Source organism: Otolemur garnettii, unplaced genomic scaffold, assembly GCF_000181295.1.
Source record: "Otolemur garnettii isolate 467f Iridium unplaced genomic scaffold, OtoGar3 scaffold00101, whole genome shotgun sequence".
NCBI classification, from domain to species: domain Eukaryota; kingdom Metazoa; phylum Chordata; class Mammalia; order Primates; family Galagidae; genus Otolemur; species Otolemur garnettii.
The window spans coordinates 6,449,263-6,471,492 of NW_003852496.1; the positions used below are offsets into that span (position 1 = coordinate 6,449,263).

Below are 22,230 nucleotides of genomic sequence, written 5' to 3' on the forward strand. Positions count from 1 at the left end.
CGGGCTGGGGATTCAAACCCGCCACCTTAGGTGTACGTGGCTGGCGCCTTAGCCGGTTGAGCTATAGGCGCTGAGCCGTGAGGTTGGACTTTTAAAGTTCATCTTGATCACTCCTCTCTCGTGAAGAAACCCATCGACTTACAATCACCTCCTGCAAACAATCAAAACAAAAGGGGACTGAATTAAGGACATTCTAAGCACTTGATGTCACAGCTACTTATCACAAAGAGCTGCCTGTACCACGACAATACCGTTCGCACCTTTGCAACTGAAACACGTGGAGAAGATGGCAACCTCTGGCCTTCTGATTTCAAGATCCTTCTTTGTTAAGTACCAAAGAAGGCAAGAAAAGAAAGCTTCATCTTTTATTTGCTGCACCCCTCTTAATGAAAGGATCTGTTATGTAAAATTTGGATTCAGTCAAAAGGCTGCAATTAAGGACCAGGAAGGCCGCAAGTTTCCTTAAGAGTGCAGGTAAGAGTGCAGGTTCCCCACCCCTGAAACCTTTTATATGCTAACAGTATCAACCCTAATCACGCCCAGATTTTAAAAGCTAAACTTGCCTCAGCTGTGGTATTCTACTAGCACAGTTCGGGACAGGCATGCTGGTATGAAAGCTAGTATCCAACACTGCAGCTAGGTCTATGACGGTGTTGCTACATCTGGGTCAGCCACTGAGAAGGGAGAAAGGGGTTTTCATCAGCATTTTATGAAACACTAATCTGGTGGAGATGAACAGGACCAAGTGAACGGACCGGCTGGTCGGTAGTGGGTGGTGTGAATGAGGAGGAAGTGCGAGAGGTACGAGAGAGAAGGCAAATAAGGCTCACTGGACGTGAAGAGGAGCCCAAGACAAGGCCAAGGCTCTCCATGAGGGGTGCAGAAATGTGAAAACGTGTGACTGGACAATGAACTTGGCAGTCCTGGCAGAGCAAAATCAGCCAAGACAGAAGAGGTGGCCCCATTCAACACTGAAGCCCAGAAGCCAGACAAGCAGCATGGGAGGGAGACCTGGGAGAGGTTCTGGCCTGAAAGGAGGTGACAGGTGGTCTGTGGAGCAGTTTTAACTGAGTGATGGGGACATAGTGTCTGTGGAGCAGTTTCAACTGAGTGATGGGGACATAGTGTCTGTGGAGCAGTTTCCACTGAGTGATGGAGAATAGTGTCCGATGGGTGCAGTGGGGAAAAGCTGAGAGCCCAGAAGGCTTTCCGTCGGCCAGGCGTGGTGGCTCCTGCCTGTAATCCCAGCATTCTGGGAGGCTGAGGCAGATGGATTGCCTAAGCTCACAGGTTTGAGACCAGCCAGAGCAAGAGTGAGACCCTATCTCTAAAAACAGCTGGGGGTTGTGGTAGGCGCCTGTAGTCCCAGCTACTTGGGAGGCTGAGGCAAGAGAATCGCTTAAGCCCAAGAGTTTGAGGTTGCTGTGAGCTGTGACACCACAAGCTCCTTCTTCTTGTCCACCTTCTACCAAGGGTGACAAAGTAAGACTCTGTCTCAAAAAAAAAAAAGAATAAAGAAAAAGTCTTTCTATTACCAAGGAAAGACCGTCTACATTTATTTTCCTGAGACCACATGCTCCAGAAGATGTAAGATGATGTACATAATCTTTGGACGATGAGAATTTGTCTGAGCTCACCTACCTGAACTTTAATTCTTTTCATACATTCTGGTGACTCCATTTCTTTGTCAGTCATGGTAGAGGGTTTAATCAAATAGCACAGCATAAGTTCCTGTTGAGAAATAAAAAACCATTTCTGCATCCGAGAATAAACAACTGTACGAATTCGGGTGAATCAGCAGGAGATGCAGGCAACCTCCATTCCCTCCCGCTGTGTGCTCCTGGACACCCACAGAGGGCTCCAGTTTCCCCCCGGGAACATTTACCTGGGGCTCACATTTACCTGGGGCTCACGTTCTTGACTAAGGACTTCCCATTTAGTAATCACTGCCATGGGAAGAGAAGGTAAATAAAGCAGATATAGTGTTCATAAACACAGAATTTTAAATACTAAATACAGTAAGTTCTCATTTAAAGTTATCAATAGGGTCTTTTTTTTTTTTTGCAGTTTTTGGCCAGGGCTGGGTTTGAACCCACCACTTCTGGCATATGGGACCAGTGCCCTACCCCTTTGAGCCACAGGCGTTGCCCCCAATAGGTTTTTTTTTTTTGAGACGAGTCTCACTATGTTGCCCTCATCAGAGTGCTATGGCGTCACAGCTCAAAGCAACCTCAAACTCTTGGGATTAAGAGATTCTCTTGCCTCAGCCTCCCAAGTAGTTGGGACTACAGGTGCCTGCCACAATGCCAGCCTATTTTTTGTTGCAGTTGTCATTACTGTTTAGTTGGCCTGAGTCGGGTTCAAACCCGCTACCCTCATTGCATATGGCTAGCGCTGTAACCACTGTGCTACAGGTGCCGAGCCATCAACAGGTTCTTGGAAACTGACTTTTAAGCAAATGACGTACAGCAGTTCCTCAAATAACTTCTTCCCCTTCAATGTCTTTTCCTTGATAAGGAAAAAAAACAAACTGGTTTTGTTATACGTGTGTTGCTTAAAAATCATAGTTCCCAAGAACCTATTGACAATGTGAAGTGAAGACTTAATATATGCTTCGAGTCCCATAAAATGGGCATTAAGAAACCAGGATGGGCAATGGAAACAGTACAGGTTCTCTATTTTCTTTCTGAGTCTGAGTCTCACCCTGCTGCTCAGACTACAGTGCCATGGCATCAGCCTAGCTCACAGCACCCTCAACCTCCTGGGTTTAAGCAATCTTCCTGCCTCAGCCTCCCAAGTACCTGGGATTACAGGCATGAGCCACCACACTTGGCTAATTTTTAAATTTTTTATAGAGACAGAGTCTTGCTTTGCTGCTCAGGTTGGTCTTGAACTCCTGGCCTGATTCCTTTGGTCTTAAGCAAGCCCTCGACAGGACACAGAGGAACACAAGCTGGGAAACCAGATGGCTGAGGGTCTGAATCCCACATCTTGGATTTCTAAACTTTCAATTTCTCATCCTGGCCAGGTACAGTGGCTCACGTCTATAATCCTAGTACTCTGGGAAGCCAAGGCAGGAGTTTGAGATCAGCCTGAGTAGGAGCGAGACCTAGTCCCTATCTCTACAGTTAGTCTGGTATGGTGGTACATGCCTGTAGTCCCAGCTACTGGAGATTCTGAAGGAGGAGGATGGCTTGAACCCAGGAGTTGGAGGCTGCAGTGAGTTATGATGATGCCACTGAACTGTAACCAGGGCAACAGAGTGAGACTGTCTGAAAACAGAACAAAATCCTCATCCTTAGTGTGGGGATAATAGTGTGGTGAGAAAAAAAGTATTTGGCAATGCATATTAAGTCCCTTCCTCTGTCTTTAAGAGATCTGCAAAATTCTCAAATGCATCAGCAATGTTTTGACTCCTTTGTGAATTTTGTGAGTGCATGAGGGAGTGAATGTTACATTGCAACAGAAAAGGCCACACAGGACCCACAGCCCTGGAAAGCCAGGCAATGCCTATCTGATCAGACCACCAAGAGAACCTCTAACACCCAGTCACTGGTGCTTAGCATCAGTTGGTATCAGGAAGGAAACACTGAAACATAATGCAAGAGAGGACAACATCTAGCCCTCACGGGGTAGAACTTCACTGTTAGAAATGCTATGAAGTGGGGCAGTGCCTGTGGCTCAGTGGGTAGGGCGCTGGGCCCCATATACCGAGAGCGGCAGGTTTGAACCCAGCCCCGGCCAAACTGCAACAAAAACATAGCCAGGCGTTGTGGCAGGCACCTATAGTCCCAGCTACTCGGGAAGCTGAGGCAAGAGAATCACCTAAGCCCAGGAGTTGGAGGTTGCTGTGAGCTGTGACGCCACAGCACTCTACCAAGGGTGATAACATGAGACTCTGTCTCTAAAAAAAAGAAGAAAAAAAAAAGATGCTATTAAGTGTCTATAAATGATTCTTGATACTATCACATTCAAGGAAAAAAAAAAAGAAATTGAACTGCGTATCGGCTGAATGCCAAGGCTGTACCTTAGACACGTTAGCTGAAACTCTGCTCAAGGCCGCCAGCGACTTCCAAGTGAATGGTCTGCGGAGAGAGCCTTCAAAATGATCACTGACCAGCTCAATAATGACAGAGTAACTGGCAAACACAGAAAAAAATATTTACAAAAATATGAAATCAATGTTTTAAAAGGTCATTGTTTGTCCAATCAAGGCACAGAGAATAAAATTTACGTCAACTGATCTAAATTCCCCTATACTGCTACTGAAAAAATATTAATGCAAAATTTGTATTGTTAAGTTATAAATTTTCAGCCTGATTTCAACACTTGTTTAATGAAAAGGAAGAGAAATATTTTTCCCAATATGAAAGTTGCAAGTTCACTTAACTGTTTAGACACTATTATCCATAGAAATTAAGATGAACAATTACTATATAGATTAACTCGATGTTTAACAGTAAGACATGTATTATCATAACCTGTATCTTCTGTAACAATGTTAGTGGATAAGGCACGGCCGTATAGTATCTAACCCTGTCAGGCCAGGAGGAATATGACTTCTGTTTCGATAGCACCAAAAAAATTTAATAGAAAGCCAAAAATTTCCTCATGTCCCTTTAAGCCACTGATTTAAAAATCACTCCAAACCTTGCATGGTAAAATGGAGGGCCTTTCCGATACAGCACTGTAAAGAAGAAAAAAAAATGAACATGAAAATGTAGAAGCACTCAGAATTGAAAGCTTACTGCATTATTTAATATTGCTGCTTCTCCAAAGGGAGGCAAACATTCAATTATCTGTGTGATGACAATCTGTACCAGGCCTGTAGTCTATTTTTAAAATCCAATCTATTTTCTTCCCCTGAAACAAAATCCAATTAGTAAAGCAAATTTGTCACTGAGACCCTGTCATCTTCGACCCAACCTACAAATACATTTTGAAGTCAAGTAGAAGTGATTCTTGTCTCTTGTCTCACACCCTTTAGGGTAAGTGTGTGAATTACACCAAGAGTGAAGTTCATATTACATGGACCAACATTTAAACCAATATAAAACAAAGCATCCAGGTGGCTACTCTGGCCAGGTACTGTGCTAGGTGTTGATGCTAGAGCTGAACAAGACTCAGGACTTTCAAGAGACTCAAAGTTAAGTGAGTAAAATAGAGTCATGTAACCACATGTGCCATTCAGGCATCAGTCTGCTCTACGATTGGGGACCTCAAGGAAGTGGGTCGATTCAGTCTGTGGAATCTGGAAGAGCAGCTTGGTCAAGGAGCCTGGGGACAGTGACTCTGGATCCTCACAGGGAGCCTTTGGCAGTACACCATCTGTGGCAGAGACTGGCCCCCAGTTTACTAAACTCACACTCCCTCCTCCTGGGTATGTGGTCAGCCACAGCTCTCAGTCTCCCCAGCAGCAGGCAGGGCCGTGTGTTGTGACACTACCAGGTGGGCCCTTAAAACCCTCTCTGTACAAAGCCTGTGCTTGTTCCCTTCTGAAGGTGACCTTGGAAGCTACATGTTGAAGACTATGGGCCGCAAGAAGCATGAGTTCCTGAAGCATCCTCTGGAGGTGAGCTGCTGCCCCTCCGAGTCAGAAACACAGATTTAGTATCTCACATGAAGAAAAAAAGAACTCTACTGTGGAGCCCGAGATTCAGGGTTTATATGTAACTACAGCTGTGGGAATTACCATTAACTAACACATGATCACATCTGTAAGCACTTAGCTGTCTGTGCTAAAACCAAAGCAGGAAAGTTCAAGGAAAAGTTCTGTTTCCCTTGAGGAACTGGTATCATTGTCCTCTTGGACATATTAATCCTGTAGCTAATCACATTTTCCTTTGGCTCAGGAAGCTCAGTGCCAAATTTGTAGCATCATTTTCGTAACCACATAGGACTCCAAGGACAACACAGTAACCCTTCACTTAGTCTTGTTTTGTTAGCCTATATTGTCCACAATCATGTTTCCTTATTTTAGACTATTTTTTTTTTTAGACAGAGTTTCAGTATGTCGCCCTTGGTAGAGTGCCGTGGCGTCACAGCTCACAGCAACCTCAAACTCTTGGGCTTAAGCGATTCTCTTGCCTCAGCCTCCCAAGTAGCTGGGACTACAGGTGCCTGCCACAATGCCTGGCTATTTTTTGTTGTTGTTGTTGTTATAGTTGACGTTATTGTTTAGCAGGCTCCAGGTGGGCTTTGAAGCCACCAGCCCTGGTGCATGTGGCTGGTGCCCTAGCCACTGAGCTACAGGCGCCAAGCCTTAAATTATATTTAAAGTATTTGGCAAGTCAGCTTAAATTTATTGTGGCACAAATTTAAGAAAATATCCAAAAACAATTTTCAACTTTTTTTTTTTTTTTTGGCCACAGAGTCTCACTCTGTTGCCCAGGCTAGAATATTATGGCATCAGCCTAGCTCACAGCAACCTCAAACTTCTGGGTTCAAGAGATCCTCCTGCCTCAGCCTTGCAAGTAACTGGGTCTAAGGTACCCTCAACCACAACCAGCTAGTTTTTCTATTTTTAGTAGAAACAGGGTCTTTTTTTTTTTTTTGAGACAGAGCCTCAAGCTGTCCCCCTGGGTAGAGTGCCATGGCATTACAGCTCACAGCAACCTCAAACTCCTGGGCTCAAAAGAGCCTCCTGCCTCCGCCTCCCAAGTAGCTGGGACCACAGGCGCCCGCCACAACGCCCGGCTATTTTTTGGCTGCAGCCGTCATTGTTGTTTTTGGCAGGCCCAGGCTGGATTCGAACCCACCACCTTAGGTGTATGTGGCTGACGCCTTAGCCACTTGAGCCACAGGCACCAAGCCAGAAACAGGGTCTTGCTCTTACTTGGGCTTATCTCAAATTTCTGACCTCAAGTGATCCCCCACCTCAGCCTCTCAGAGTCCTAGGATTACAGACATAAATCACCACCCGACCCAATTCTCAACTTTCTCAGATGCAATGTAAAGGAAGGAAACCACATACAGGAAGGAAGTGAGCTCAGGAGTTTTGTATCCTGCCCACTCCGTCTTTCCAAGTTGTGTGTCTTTGAGAAGTTATTAACTTCTCTGAGCCTCAGCCTCCAGAATTCTAAAATGAAGACATTAGGGGAAATAAAGATTTTTTCGAGCCCTCAAACGTCAGTATCTGTGATCAAATACACATCTTTAATCCAACAGGCGTCTGAAGCATCAAATAAGTGGGAAGTAGCTCACGTCCACAAGTCAGGTAATTTCTATGACACTGGCACAGTTTAAAAGTTAAACATGGGCTGGGCACAATGGCTCACACCTGTAATCCTAGCATTCTGGGAGGCTGAGTGGGTGGATTGCTTGAGCTCAAGAGTTCAAGACCAGCCTGAGCGAAACTGAGACACTGTCTCTACTAAAAATAGAAAAACTGAAGCAAGAGGATCACTTGAGCATGGTACTCTACCCAGGCAACAGCCTGAGACTCTGTCTCAAAAAAAAAAAAAGTTAAAACATGAACAAGGGGCAGCACCCGTAGCACAGTGCTCACGGCGCCAGCCATATACACTCAGGTTGGTGAGTTCGAACATGGCCTGGGCCAGCTAAACAACGACAACTGTAACAAAAAAAATAGCTGGGCGATGTGGCGGATGCCTAACGTCCCAGCTACTTGGGAGGCTCAGGCAAGAGAATCACTTAAGCCCAAGAATTTGAGGTTGCTATGAGCTATGATGCCACAGTACTCTACCCCAGGGGACAGCTTGAGACCCTGTCTCAAAACAAACAAACAAACAAGGACATGGGCATTAGACAGGCCCAAATTCAGTCTCAGTAGTGTCAGTGGTACCACCAACTCCCTGCACATCAATCTCCTTAGGAAAAACAGGGGTTACGCACATGATGAAGGCAGAAGTATTAGTACAGTGCCTGGCATATGGTAAACGCTCAGAAAGTTACCTATAATAACGGTGATTACAGTTGTGCATTACTTAGTAACGTTGGGATACATTCTGAGAAATGCTGTCATCAGGGGAGTCTGTCATGGTGCATCGTGGTGAAGTTGCTTATATAAACCTAGACGGCCCTGCTACGCACCTAGGCTGTATGAGACAGCCTCTTGCCCCTGGCCACAAATCTGTACAAGGTGTTACTGTGCTGAATACTGTCGGCAACTGAAACATAATCCTAAGCATTTGTGTCTAAACATATTTTAATATGAAAAAGGCACAGTGAGCATAAGGTAAAAAATGAAGCCCAGCACAGTGACACACGCCTACAGTCCCCGCTACTTGGGAGGCTGAGGTTGGAGGACTGCTTGAGCCCAGGAGTTCCAGGTCAGCCTGAGAAACACAGCAAGATTGCAACTCTTAAAAAAAAAAAAAAAAAAAAAGGCCAGGCACGGTGGCTCCTGCCACCCCGGGACCTCTCGGTTCTTGACACGTTGTTGCTGCAACTTGCTGAGCTTGCTCCCGGCTCAGGGCCTCTGTGTCTGCTGCTCACCTTGCCTAGTGGGTCTTTCCAGGTTCAGGGGTGCTGCTCCCTCACTGCCTTTACAACTATGCAGAGGCCTTCCTGGCTACCCCAGTGTCCTCACTCTCTATGCCTTTACTCTGCTTCATTTTTCTTACAGTACTCAACCCAGAAATGATGTAATATATTCGTCTGGTTGACTGTACCCCCTGGAATGTAAGCAGCACAAAGGCAGTTGTGTGTCTGCCTTATTCAGCTCTGTATTCCTAATACCTCAAGGAGGGGCCCACAGCAGCCCTTTGCTAATTACCTGTTGAATGAAGAACTCACCTGGTCTGGACTCTCTCTCTGAGACTGGGGAGGCAGTAATGAATACAGGTTTCTAAGAGCCAGACTCTAGAATTCAAAGCCCAACTCTGCTCTATCAGCCCTGGAAACTCAGGGGCAAATTTGATACTCTTATTCTCTCAAAACTGCAGTCGCCCTATCAGACTAGGCTAATAAGAGCATCAACTGTACAGAACTGCTTACAGGGACTGAATGATAACAAATGCAAGAGTGCAAAGCTTGGTATAATAGATAATCGTGTGATTATTATAGTGATATGATTATTCTCACGTGGCAGATGAGGCAACTGCCAGAAGTCCAAAGGACAGGCACTGCCACAGATCACACAATCTTATGACTAATGAGAGGTGGGGGTTGTATTTAGAATCTTTTCTTTCATCTCTTTCCTTCCTCCCTCCCTCCCTTCCTTTCTTTTTTTTGAGACAGAGCCTCACTCTGTCACCCAGGCCACAGTGTCATGGTATCACAGCCCACAGCAACCTCAAATTCTTGGGCTTAAGAGATCCTCTTGCTTCAGCCTCCTAAGTAGCTGCTGAAACCACAGGTGCCTGCCACAATGCCCAGCTAGTTTTTTGTTTTTGTAGAGAAGAAACACAGTAGAGTGCTAGGATTACAGGCATGAGCCACCAGGCCCCGTCCTAGAATCTTATTCTAACATTACAGAGCAAACAAGAGGAAAAGCTTGAATTGGGGCTGCAAACTTCTCACCCTGAGCTTTCCCCTAGACCACCTTCTCTCTTTCTGCACTTAACCTTCCACCCCAATCCAAATATCCAACATTCTTACCTAAGCCCAAAGGAGGACACATTCTTAGAGGCTGGCAACAGAACGCATGACCAGTTTGATTTTCCAGGGTAAAGCGGATCCAAACCCTGGGGAGTTACTTACATAGATCTGTGCCGTACTTGAGCCCCACTTTGGGCACCCAGCCCTTGCTCCGGAAGTAGTGGTAGGCCATGTAGGTCGTCCTGAATGTGGGCTGAACTACGGTGAAAGTCTTCCAGAGCTTCAGTATTGTTAAAGGCTCCTAAAATTATTTTTTAAACGTCAGTGTTAGGTATGCATTCACCCCTCTTCCAGCAGTGCATCAACATCCACACCAGCTGTGGAGCTGAGGCAGCACCAAACTGAAGGCTTAACCAGGAGGCCCAGCCCTGCACTGTGCAGTGTGGTAGCCACCAGCCATCCACGGCCTGTCCAAACTGAGAGAAGCGCTAAGTGTGAAATATACAATGAATTCCTACATAGTATGGAAAAAGAAGAATGTAAAACTATCCCAATAATTTTAGGTATGTAAAATAAATGACATAATATAGTATTAAATTTTTTTTTGAGACAGAGCCTCAAGCTGTCGTCCTGGGTAGAGTGCTGTGGCATCACAGCTCACAGCAACCTCCAACTCCTGGACTCAAGCAGTTCTCTTGCCTCCGCCTCCCAAGCAGCTGGGACTACAGGTGCCTGCCACAGAGCCCGGCTATTTTTTGGTTGCTAGGTGTCATTGTTGTTTGGTGGGCCCAGGCTGGATTCAAACCTGCCAGCTCAGGTGTATGTGGCTGGTGCCTTAGCCGCTTGAGCTACAGGAGCCAAGCCTATAGTACTAAAATTAAGCTATGTAATATGTTATTAAAATTAATTTATCTGCTTTCCTTGTTTTTCCTTTTTAAATTTTCTATTCTTTATAGACATCTTGCCATCATCTGCTTTTCTTTTTTGAAACTTTTTAAATGTGGGTACCCAGAAAATCTAAAACTATGTATGTGCCCCCCATTTGAGGTTCCCATTACACTCCTATGGAGAACAGTGCTCCATAGGACACAGAAAAGGTGACTTGGAGGATGAGAAGTAGCCCCAGGAAAGGGAATAGAAGGTTTGGGGAGGTGGTGGGCTGGGGAGAACATTCTAGCTGGAGGAACGAGTGTATGTCTACGGGCTCAAGTTTAAGTTGATGGGCAGCAATTCCAGCATTTTACAGACCCTTAACAAATAACGATTCTACGCCAGGCCACATTTGGAAAAGCCAAAAATAATTTTTTTTTTTTTTTTGAGACAGAGTCTCACTTTGTTACCCTCAGTAGAGTGCCATGGTGTCACAGCTCACAGCAACCTCCAGCTCTTGGGCTTAGGTGATTCTCTTGCCTCAGCCTCCTGAGTAGCTAAGACTATAGGTACCTGCCCCACGCCTAGCTATTTTTCTGTTGCAGTTTGGCAGGGGCTAGGTTTGAACCCACCACCCTGGGTATATGGGGCTGGTGTCCTACCCACTGAGCCACAGGTGCCGCCCAAAGCAAAAAATAATTTTATACTAAAAGTTTCCAAAACAAAAGATGCTCCATTTAGTCTTTGAAACTAGCAAATTTGTTGTCAGATGGCACAAACTAATAATCCAATTACTTAAAAGAAACTTTTTTAAAAATTTCTTTTTTTTCTTAGTATTCATATTGGTTATGGCATTAAAAGAGAATTTTACTTGCTTCTTTTTTTTTCTGTCTTACTGTGTCACCCTTGGTGGAGTGCCATAGTGTCACAGCTCACAGCAACCTCCAACTCCTGGGCTTAGGCGATTCTCTTACCTCAGCCTCCCAAGTAGCTGGGACTACAGGTGCCCACCACAACGCCCGCCTATTTTCAGAGATGAGGTCTCACTCTGGCTCAGGTGGGTCTCGAACTCATGAGCTCAGGCAATCCACTTACCTTAGCCTCCCAGAGTGCTAGTATTATAGGCATAAGCCACTGTGCCTGGCCTTGTTTCTTTTTTTTGAGACAGAGTCTCACTTTGTTGCCCTGGGTAGAGTGCCATGGCGTCAAAGCTCACAGCAACCTCAAACTCTTGGGGCTTAAGCAACTCTCTTGCCTCAGCCTTCCAGGTAGCTGGGACTAAAAGTGTCTGCCACAACACCCGGCTATTTTTAGGGATGGAGGTCTTATTCTTGCTCAGGCTGGTCTCAAACTCAAGCAATCCACTTGCCTTGGCCTCTCAAAGTTCTGGGATTACAGTGAGCCACTGCACCTCGCTGAGAATTTTGTTTCTAATGCAGGAGTTGAAGAGAATGAGAACGGTTTGGTCTAGACAATATTCTGACACACCAATAAAAAAAGTACAACAAGAAGAAAATAGGCAAGTTTGGGAAGTTTGATGGGTCCGTTTCAATGCTCAGTGAGACAGTTCTTCAGCTAGTTTAGAGCTCAGTTGGTGGGAGTTGCTCGGTTTGGCTCAGCCTAAGACTTTAATACCATAAACGAGCCAGAGTTAGTTTTTTTTCCCTTTTTTTTTTTTTTTTTTGCAGTTGTCCCTAACGTGAAAATTCCATACATATGTGGCCTTCTTCAAACCCCAGTGCAAGAAAAACATTCAACCCCTCCTCTAACCAGCAATAGCCTTGTGGAGAAAGCTAAATTTCCAGTGTGGGCAGCCCGATATGGGTCACATGTTGAGGATTCTATGTGGCAGCTGCAGCGTTTTGACAAATTTCAGCTGATGCCTGTGAGGGGAGGGAGGGTGGGGCCAAGAACGGCCACCATCTGGGAAACTGAACGGTCAGGCAGACTCATTTCCAAACCACTGGACTAGTAAACAATATTTATGTGATTAGAATCTGATGAATGATAAAATGATATGTTCCCAAGAACCAAATAAAATAAAATATCCTTTTTACTCTCTTTTTAACTTCTGAAATACACTTCACCATTCTGTTCACCTTTCTCTTTTTAATTTTATTTCAAATATTTTGAATAGGCATTATATTCACATGATTTTAAATTCAAAAAGTACAAAAAGTACTTCAGTTTAATGTCTCCTCCTCCCCATGTCCTCAGCTCCACTGCCTAGAAGCAAGCCCTCCATGCATAACCCTCTCGTACGACCTTACTTCCAAAGGCAGCAGGCAATAGCCCCAAACCTCAAAATCGTGGGCCCTGGAGTTACCTGGATGTACATTCAAATACTAATTCTAACCAGACTAGCTGTGTGACCTTGGGTGAGTCTTATTTTCTCCAAGCCTGTTAGCCCATATGTAAAATTCTTACCATGTGGAGGGAATCACTAGAAATACTGCACGTAAAATGCCTAACACCCAGCCTTTACCAAAGTAGGTGCCAATTATGGGTAGCCTGTACTTTTGTTGTTAATTTTTAATATTGCCCCGATACAGATTTTCTGATCAATATACAGCATAAGATATGGTACTTCTTCTAGTCCTTAGGAATTAAATGCAATTTAAAGGGGTCAAATCAGCCATTTGAGTAGCTAGGAAGTTAGGGCTGTACTGCCTTGCCCAGATAATCTCAATTCAGGGACTGAAAACCGAAATTAGAGAAAAAAATTCATTTCCGATTTTACTCGGAAGAAGTAAACACATTTGTACTAAATCTCATCCAAATTAGTACACTTGCTTTTTTGTTTTTTGAGATCAGAGTCTTGCTCTGTCACACAGGCTGGAGTGCAGTGGTTTGACCACAGCTCACTGCAACCTTGAACTCCTGGGCTCAAGTGATCCTTCTGCTTCAGCCTTTTGAGTAGCTAGGACTACAGGGCTGTACTGCCTGGCCCAGCTAATTTTTCTTTTTTTTTTGGTAGGGCCAGGTCTTACTATGTTGCCCAGGTTGGTCTCAAACTCCTGGTCTCAAGCAATCCTCCCAACTGAGCCTCCCGAAGCACTGAGTACAGGCATGAGGCTGCTTCTGACATCAGGGACGTTTTAAGTCGATTGTGTGGAAACAAAGCATCTTACCTTCTCATGGTAGATACTTAGGCATCCTAGGGCATAGACCAGGAAGAAGGCCTAGAACAGAGCAAGCAGAAAATGTTCATTAGAAGTAGTGCCACATTCTTTTTTTTAATTAAATGATAGCGTGTACATTAATGCAAACATGGGGTAGAGTGTAGTGTTTTCATATATAATTTGAAATATTTTCATCAAACTGGTTAACACAGACTTTGTGTCATTTACTTAGTTATTGTGTTAAAACATTTATACTCTAGTTCTAGAAAAATTCACTTGTACCCCTGTTAGACAGACCATATAGGTGATCTTTCCAGTCTAGTGCCACATTCTTGAGGCATTATTTTACAGATTGATTTCTCTTCACATCTTCACCTCAAATACAAACTAATGTTCTTAAATGATCAGCAAAATGGTCACACATTTTTAACATAAATGGTTCATTCAAATATCAAGGATAAGAAATCTAAGAAAATATGAATGTTACAAACCAGGTTAAACCAGTAAAAAAATAATATTTGTATGAATTTTCCCATAAAGTATTTTTTTCCCTTAGAAACTACGTAAGTGAACTGAAGAACGTTGTTGATAGCTAGAACAGCAGAAGCCTGTGCTTATTTGGCTCCCCCTTGTAAAATTAAATAACTGTATTCAACTAAATATACACAGGAAAAAAAATGTGTGGAAAAGGGCAGTGCAGATACTGCTTACATGCCACCATCTGACGTTCTCTCTCTCTCTCTCTCTTTTTTTTTTTTTGCAGTTTTTGGCCAGGGCTGGGTTTGAACCCACCTCTGGCATATGGGGCTGGTGCCCTACTCCTTTGAGCCACAGGCGCCGCCCAAATACTTTTTTTTTTTCTCTCTTCAGTTTTTGGCTGGGGCTGGGTTTGAACCCACCACCTCCAGGATATGGGGCTAGCGCCCTACTCCTTTGAGCCACAGGCGCCTCCCACACTATCTGACATTCTCTATAGTCCCTGCTGTAAAGTGATTTTTCTATACTGTGTTTGCACTGACTCCATTATACAATATGTTTTACGCTATGCTGGAGGAATGGAAGAGATAGCCCTAGTTGAATAAAATCACACTTTGATGGAAATAAAAGTAGCTTCCTAATAAAAATAATATGCTGCCAAATACTGATACCTGCCAAAGAGCCTTGTGTGGTTGGCTCTGCCTGACTCAGGTGCTGAGATTTTTGGATACCACCGAACAGACTCCACGAGACTGGCGCACAGAAGGCAGTGACCAAATGGTGGCCAGCAGTAAAGCGAGTTACCTTTCTTTTTATATGTGAGGGTGAAAGATTCGATTCACAACCAAACAACAACTATTCTGCTTCTGCTCTCCCTGCCACCACCAGTGAGCACGGACCAGGGGTCCTCTGGTGCAGCCCAGCAGGAGAAACAGTCCCCTGTCATGCTTCTGTGCCACAGCAAGGTCCGGACAAACACACTCTGCCTGTTTCTGTGCGGCTTCCCTTCCCCCACAAACCCAGCACACACACGGGAACAAGGACTCCACAAGTTATATATGAGCAAGGGGTTCCAAGTGGCTGACACCTTAGTGACCCATCAGAAATCTACCCCCTGCCATTCTCTGCCTGCCTATCTTAGGACATCTCTCTTCACAGCAGAGGTTCTCAAAGGGTGGTCTGAGGATCCTGGGGTCCCCCAGATCCTTGCAGGAGAACTCAAGGTCCAAACTCTTCCACAATATTACAGTGTAATGTCTTATCACGCCATTCTCTCCTGCAGCTATGAGACAGGTGACAGCCCAAGAGACTGAAGCCAAAAGCAGAAGTGAGGATTTAGGTGACTTCTAGGAGGCTGGACCTTAAAGCAATTTGCAAAAATGAAAACAAAGCCATTTTCACTTAAGTTTTGTTTTAAATAATGTAGTTATTGGCCTTTTTGCCATGGGAAGGGGGCCTGTTGCTGTCTAGGGCAAACTTATCTTGCTCAGTAAACTCTTCCTCAATTACCTGTTTCATGCTTGAAAAAAAAAATACAAAGCACAAATAATAAAAAAAAAGAAAATGTAGTTACATTTTGTAAGAAACATTATGTTAAGATTAATGGGTTTGTAAATGTGTTAGAAGACTCACAATTTTTTTTTTAAATTTATAATTTGGTAAACACTAACGGAGTTTATATAAAAATGCTCTTTAATAATTTGTGAAAGAAGAGGGTCCTTATCTAACAAAAGTAATCAATGTAACCTGGTTCTGTGTACCCTCAATGAATCCCTAACAATAAAATAATAATAATAAGGATTTGTGAAAGAGAAATAACTGGGGTGGGCTCATCCATGTTAGCGTGGCAAGGCACCCATGTGCCTCACAATCTCTGCCAGCCAGTGATGTCTGTGGGCCCCGGGAAAAGAAAGGCAGGATGCAGGTGATGTGGGACTGATGGTGCTGGACCTCTGCCTCCCCAGAACAGGTCTGCTGGGAACAGGCCTTCTGAAAGGCACGTACGTCTGGAAGGCTGTGGGCTATAGCCTTGCTGGCTATAACCAGGGCCTCCGGAACCACACGGCTCTTTGTAAAATTGAAGGTGTTTATGCCCAAGATGAAACTGAATTCTATTTGGGCAGAGATGTGCTTATGGATATAAAGCAAAGAACAACACAGTGACTACTGCCGGCAAACCGAACAAAACCAGGATGTAATCTCAGGAAAGGTAACTCAGGCCCGGCAGAAACACGGGCCAAAGTCTGAAGCAACTTTCCTGCTAAGGCCGCTGGACACAGAATCCGTGTGATGCTGTACCCCTCAAGGATGGAACTGATGGCTCGGCGCCTATGGCTCAACCGGCTAAGGTGCCAGCCACGTACACCTAAGGTGGCGGGTTCGAATCCCCAGCCCGGACCCGCCAAACAACAATGACGGCTGCAACCAAAAAATAGCCCGGGCGTTGTGGCGGGCGCCCGTGGTCCCAGCTACTTGGGAGGCGGAGGCAGGAGACTCGCTTGAGCCCAGGAGTTGGAGGTTGCTGTGAGCTGTAATGCCACGGCACTCTACCCAGGGGGACAGCTTGAGGCTCTGTCTCAAAAAAAAAAAAAAAAAAAAAAGGATGGAACTGATGAAAGCAAATAGAAGTGGATTTGTACGCTTGCATTTTTATTAAGTGGCATTAAAAAACTTATTGTCTTAAAAGAATAATTTGTAAAAGAATAAAGTGGCTCGATGAAATGTTGCTTTAGTCTGACTCAAATCTAGAGCTTCTCTGGACATAAAAGCGGTCACTTCTCCCCATCACTACCCTGGTCCCAGCTGGTGCTGGCAGCTTTCTCCTAGAATTCTGGGACAGCCCGTTCTGCACAGCAGCCAGATTCACCTCCTTAGTATATGAACGTCATATTACTTCCCTCACCACAACCCTCCAAAGCGCTTCCACCGTCCTTAGAATAAAGTCCAACTGCTTGCCACCAGCTCTAGGTCCCTGCACGATCTGACCGCCACTCTTTTTAGCTGTAGTGGCTGCACTTCCCGTCCTGAATACACAAAGCTCATTCCTGCCTTTGTCTCTGATGTCCCACAATCAGGCATGTTCTGCCCCAGACTCAAAGCTCATTCCTGCCTTTGTCTCTGATGTCCCACAATCAGGCATGTTCTGCCCCAGACTCAAAGGTCAGTGGTAGAGAGGTCTTCCTTGACTGCCCAGCCTAAGTAACCCCACCTTCATCATTCTCCTCAGAGCACTTGTTTTTGTTTTAGAATAACTTACACTTCTCTCCCACTAGAATGTAAATTCCAGCACAGCAGAACCTGTTTGCTGTTTCTTTGGCCTAGAAGAGGGTGTTGGGTTGTCCAGTGTTTTTCTTTTCTGTTGCATATTGGAAGAAGAGCCGTTTGGGGCCATCCATTACGTATACAATTAAGAAAAGCCGATGAGCAAAAAAAAAAAAAAAGAGGTTTCTGCACACTTTTTGTGAATTCTGACACCAAGCAACATGGTCCTCAAATAATCTGTAAACAGCCTGCAGGATGCAGGTTGGACACCCCTGCTAGCACTTGGTGGGTGCTCAAAGCTTGTGCTCAAGGAATAAAGAGGACACATGCCCAGATCCTGCCCTCGACTTAGGCCCAGACAGCTAGAGCACCCAACAGCAGGTCTCTGCACCTGACTCAGCCAGTCTCTCCTGGGTGCGAACACTTAATGTTCTACTTCTGGTTGTGGTTCACAGCTCTGCTAGACAGCCAATAATCTTAGTTTGACCCTCTCTCTTCCCATCACTCACTGTTTTTCAGATGGACTACAGACTGTGACCAAAAGGTGCAGTGGGAAAAACAAAGCTGTTTTCTCAAATGGCTGAGTCCCTTTCATTTTGTCACAACTGGCACTTCTTGGTTCAGAATAGCCTGACACTGAGATCTGAAAGAGCCAAGTTCAAATTGTCATTATTAGTGAAGGCCTTGGAAGTTACCACTTGGAATTCTCTGGGCTTCATTTATACAATCTTAAAGATCTGATAAGAGCTCATAAAGATTTCATAAGGTTACATCTCATAAATAAAGACTTAACAAGCCACGCCACAGTGCCTAAGTGCTCAATCAATTTTAGTTTCCTTCTCTTTCTAAAAATTGTTTGGACAGCATAGCTTAAAAAAAAGTTCAATCCAATCACTACCTGATATGAGATTCATTCCTGGTATCTGCTAGGATGTAAGTTCTTCAGAAGCTGATGTCTTTTCATTATCAGCAGACACACGTTTCCCCAAGAGTGAATGAAATCGATATCCCATTTTTCTTTGTCTAAAATGATGACAGCTTTTATAAAATCTAAGTAAACTGTTATGGGGTATTTATTACAGATGGAGAGGATCTTTTCAATAGTTGGGTTTGTTTGTTTGTTTGTTTGCAGTTTTTGACCGGGGCTGGGTATGAACCTGCCACCTCCAGTATATGGGGCTGGCACCCTACTCCTTTGAGCCACAGGCACAGCCCTCAGTAGTTAGCTTTATTTAGAATTAAAACATCATTAGACTGGGGAGGTCTATGGAGGCTGGCAATCATGTCCTCTGAGATTTCATTAGTAACTTTTTGCTTTTGTCATACTGTAGTAACATGGAGGGATGACTTAAAGGATGGTTTTAAACACCACATTTGCAGGTGCATGCTGCAACTGCTTGTAGTTAGGGCCCACAAGCATTGTAATGGAAAAACAGATCTTCATAACAGGTCTCTAAGAAGCAAAGGAACATATAGCTCACTGGCCTCGCAACTTAATTATCCATTCAGAGTGAATGTTAAATCATCACCACGTCTGGCTCATGAAGGGTTCTGGCTAGAGGTAAGGAGGGTATCGGATGTGAAGGACGCCACCCAGCATGCCTGAATTACAGCTCCAACTAGGTAGGTGCCCAACCAGGAAAACACCATTCTGCTTACACGATCCAGTCACTGTATGAAAGACCGAGTCACTGTGTAATACATCCACTATTTAAGTAAAAGATCTATTTTATGTTCATTATCAACAATTTAGAGACAGTATATATGTGTGGCCAGGGAGGGAATAGAAGCAGTGATTATAAGCACCAGGAACTATGTTGGACGTTGTATAGACATTACTGTTTGTGTTAAGGTAACTGTGATGTCCAACACTAAGTGTGAAATTGAGAACTGCTACGTTAATTTAAGCAAAAATGCATGATATCCAACAAGTGTTTTGTTTTGTGGATATCAGCTCTCCCTCAGCATAAACACATCTTTCTCCAAAGTACCCATAAGCAAAATTCCATTGAAGTTCTTTTTAAATGTATAGAAAATATGTTCATCTGAAAATATCTGCCATTTTGTTTCAAGATGATAGATAATGAAGAACTGAACTAAAGCTACATCTTCTCCATCCAGAAAGTCTGCCAACTTAGTAAGGAGGGAGGACGTGATGAGGGATGTACTGACACAAGGCCCTACACGTGTCTCACACCTCACTAACCTTCACCGGGGGCCCAAGGGAGCCAATACCTGGCATATGACACACGAGAACACCAAAAAACACCAAGAACGTTGCCTCTTGTGTGCTACTCTGCAAGCTGCAAATACCTTCTTCCCATTTCATCTTTTGGCAGGAATTATCACTTTGTCTCTAACGTAGAATTTTAAATGCTTCAGTAATCAAGTCTACGTATTATGCCCTCTCAGAAAACCTTATCCATCTCTCAAAAGTACATTAATATTTATCCTTGTTTTCTATTTAAAAAATTTCCTTTAAATCTTTAATTGGCCTGGAATTTATTTAGGTATATGTTAGGAGACAGGATTTATCTTTTTCTAAATAACTAATCAGCTGTCTCCAAAGTGAATCTCTTCCTCACTGATATGAAATACAAATTTTATTGTATACCCATCTACAGATGGGTCTGTTTTTAGACTCTTTCTAGCCCAATCTTTCCATGTCTACACCAACAGTACTTTGGGTTTTTTTTTTAATATTAATTATTACTTTATAATACATTTATCTGACCTTTATTTTTAATAATTTTTTCTTGGCTAGTCTCATGATTCCAACTGAACTTTAAGAATCACTGAAGTCTACAGCCATACCACCCCGAATACACCCAAACTTTTCTGATCACCAAAGCTAATCAGGGTCAGGCCTAGATAGGATGGGAGGCTACCTGGAAACACTGGGTGTTGTAGGATCTAAAAAAAAATAAAAATAAAAAGAATAACAAAACCATGGTCCTTTTCTTTCCTTCTCATTAGCAAATGCCCTTTTTTTTTTCTTTGAGGCAATCTCCCTCTGTCTCCCTGGGTATAGTACCGTGGTGTCATAGCTCACAACCTCAAACTCTCTTGGGCTTGAGCAATCCTCTTGCTTCAGCCTCCCAAGTAGCTGAGATTATAGGCACCTGCCACTACACCCAGCTAGTTTTTCTATTTTTAGCAGAGATGGGTCTCACTCTTGCCCAAGCTGGTCTCCAACTTCTGTGCTCAAGTAATCCACCCACCTTGGCCTCCTAGAATGTGAGAATTACAGGCATGAGCCTCCCAGCCTGACCAGCAAATGCTTTTTAAACCAGATCTTCACAGCAGTTCAGCTGAAGTTTCCCATATGTCTGAGTAAAAAATTAAGCAGAAATGTATTTGTGGAGAAAAATAAGAGTAGTTTTTAAAACCTTATTCAGGGTCAGGCACAATGGCTCACGCCTGTAATCCTAGCACTCTAGGAGGCCGAAGCGGGTGGATTGCTTGAGTTCAGGAGTTCCAGACCAGCCTAAGCAAGAGCAAGACCCCATCTCTAAAAATAGCTGGGACATGGTAGTCACCTGTAGTCTGAGGTACTCGGGAAGCTGAGGTAAGAGTATCTCTTGAGCCCAAGGGTTTGAGGTTGCCGTGAGCTGTGATGCCATGGTACTACTAAGGGCAACAAAGTGAGACTCTCTCAAAAAAAAAAATATTATTCAGATGGCTCTAATGTAAGTATTATTTTGCCAAATAGACTCAAGCTCTGTCTCATAGTCTGAGTCTACAGAAAGCTTTCAAAAGTTTAGATATATGAGGCCCAGAGCAGCGGCTCATGCCTATAATCTTAGCACTCTGGAAGGCAGAGATGGGCGGATTGCTAGAGCTCAGGAGTCTGAGGCCAGCGTGAGCAAGAGTGACATACCATCTCTAAAAAAGGGGGGGGGGGAATCCTGTGGCTCAATGTGTAGGGTGTCAGCCCCATCTACCGAGGGTGGTGAGTTCAAGCCCAGCCCGGGCCAAACTGCAACAACAAAAAAATAAAATAAAAATAATAATAAAAATAAAAAGGGGTGGGGGGAAAACATGGAAAAAGGTGTGGTTAGTGTATAACAGGGGATGAGTCTGGGGCCTAAGAGGAAGCGTACGTGAGCCCAGACCAGCACACTGTCTGGCACATGGCCACTCGGCACTCAGCTCACCACGGTAACCCCAACCTGGGACTCTCCTCAGCTCTCGAGCACCTCTCATCCTACTCTTCTTGTGTGAGGACTTGTTTTCTGGTTTCTTTTTTAAAGAAATTTTATCGTCTACTCTAAAAGCTAAATGTAATAAGCATTACACAGAGACACTATTTAGGCAGCCGCAAACTTGGAGTTACAAGAAACCAGCAGGCACCTGCAACAGATCCGCAACTTACTAATGTTAACGTAGTTAAAGAACATGCCAGTCAGAACGGACGGTTGGGAAACACAGTGAATGGGGAGGTGGTGAAGCTGGTGAGGTCTCTGCACTGCACAGGGAAGGGACTCGAACCCACAGGTTCACCTGGCGGCTCCAGAGGCACGTACTGCTCTGCTCCACTCTAAGATGTCTGACAGATTCTCAGTTTAATGGCAGCTTTTCAGGGCAAAAGAAATGCTACTACAGTAAGTACAACAATGAAATGGAAAGTAGACACATAAAAGTCTGAGAATCGGCCAGGCTTGGTAGCTAACGCCTATAATCCTAGCACTTTCGGAGGCCAAAGCAGGAGGACTGCTTGAGCCCAACCAGGAGTTCAAGGTTGCAGTGAAATAGGATGAACCAACTGCACTTGCACTAGTTAGACAGAGAGAGACCCTGTCTCAAAAATAAATAAATATTAAGCGCTGGGTGTGGTGGCTCACACACGTAATCCTAGCACTTTGGGAGGCTGAGGTGGGTAGATTGCTTGAGCTCAGGGGTTCTAGACCAGCCTGAGCAAGAATGAGATCCCATTTCTAAAAAATAGCCGGGTACGGCTCGGCGCCTATAGCTCAACCGGCTAAGGCGCCAGCCACGT

At 44.3% G+C, this 22,230-nt stretch overlaps 1 protein-coding gene across 2 annotated transcripts in view; it reads right to left on the minus strand.

Annotated features, from left to right (window-relative positions):
- Positions 1 to 37: 37 nt before the first annotated feature.
- Positions 38 to 22,230, minus strand: part of TSEN2 (tRNA splicing endonuclease subunit 2) — a 42,829-nt gene continuing 20,636 nt past the window's right edge. The window contains exons 7-12 of one of the 2 annotated variants that reach the window (XM_003796240.2): positions 13,503 to 13,553; positions 9,664 to 9,802; positions 4,651 to 4,687; positions 4,028 to 4,139; positions 1,642 to 1,731; positions 38 to 151 (exon numbers count right to left, since the gene is read on the minus strand). In XM_003796240.2, coding sequence (XP_003796288.1) covers positions 92 to 151; positions 1,642 to 1,731; positions 4,028 to 4,139; positions 4,651 to 4,687; positions 9,664 to 9,802; positions 13,503 to 13,553 — 489 coding nt within the window. In that variant the 3' untranslated portion in view covers positions 38 to 91. Of the gene's footprint in view, positions 152 to 630; positions 675 to 1,641; positions 1,732 to 4,027; positions 4,140 to 4,650; positions 4,688 to 9,663; positions 9,803 to 13,502; positions 13,554 to 22,230 lie in introns of those variants that run through there. The other variant, XM_023516982.1, reaches the window with a different exon arrangement.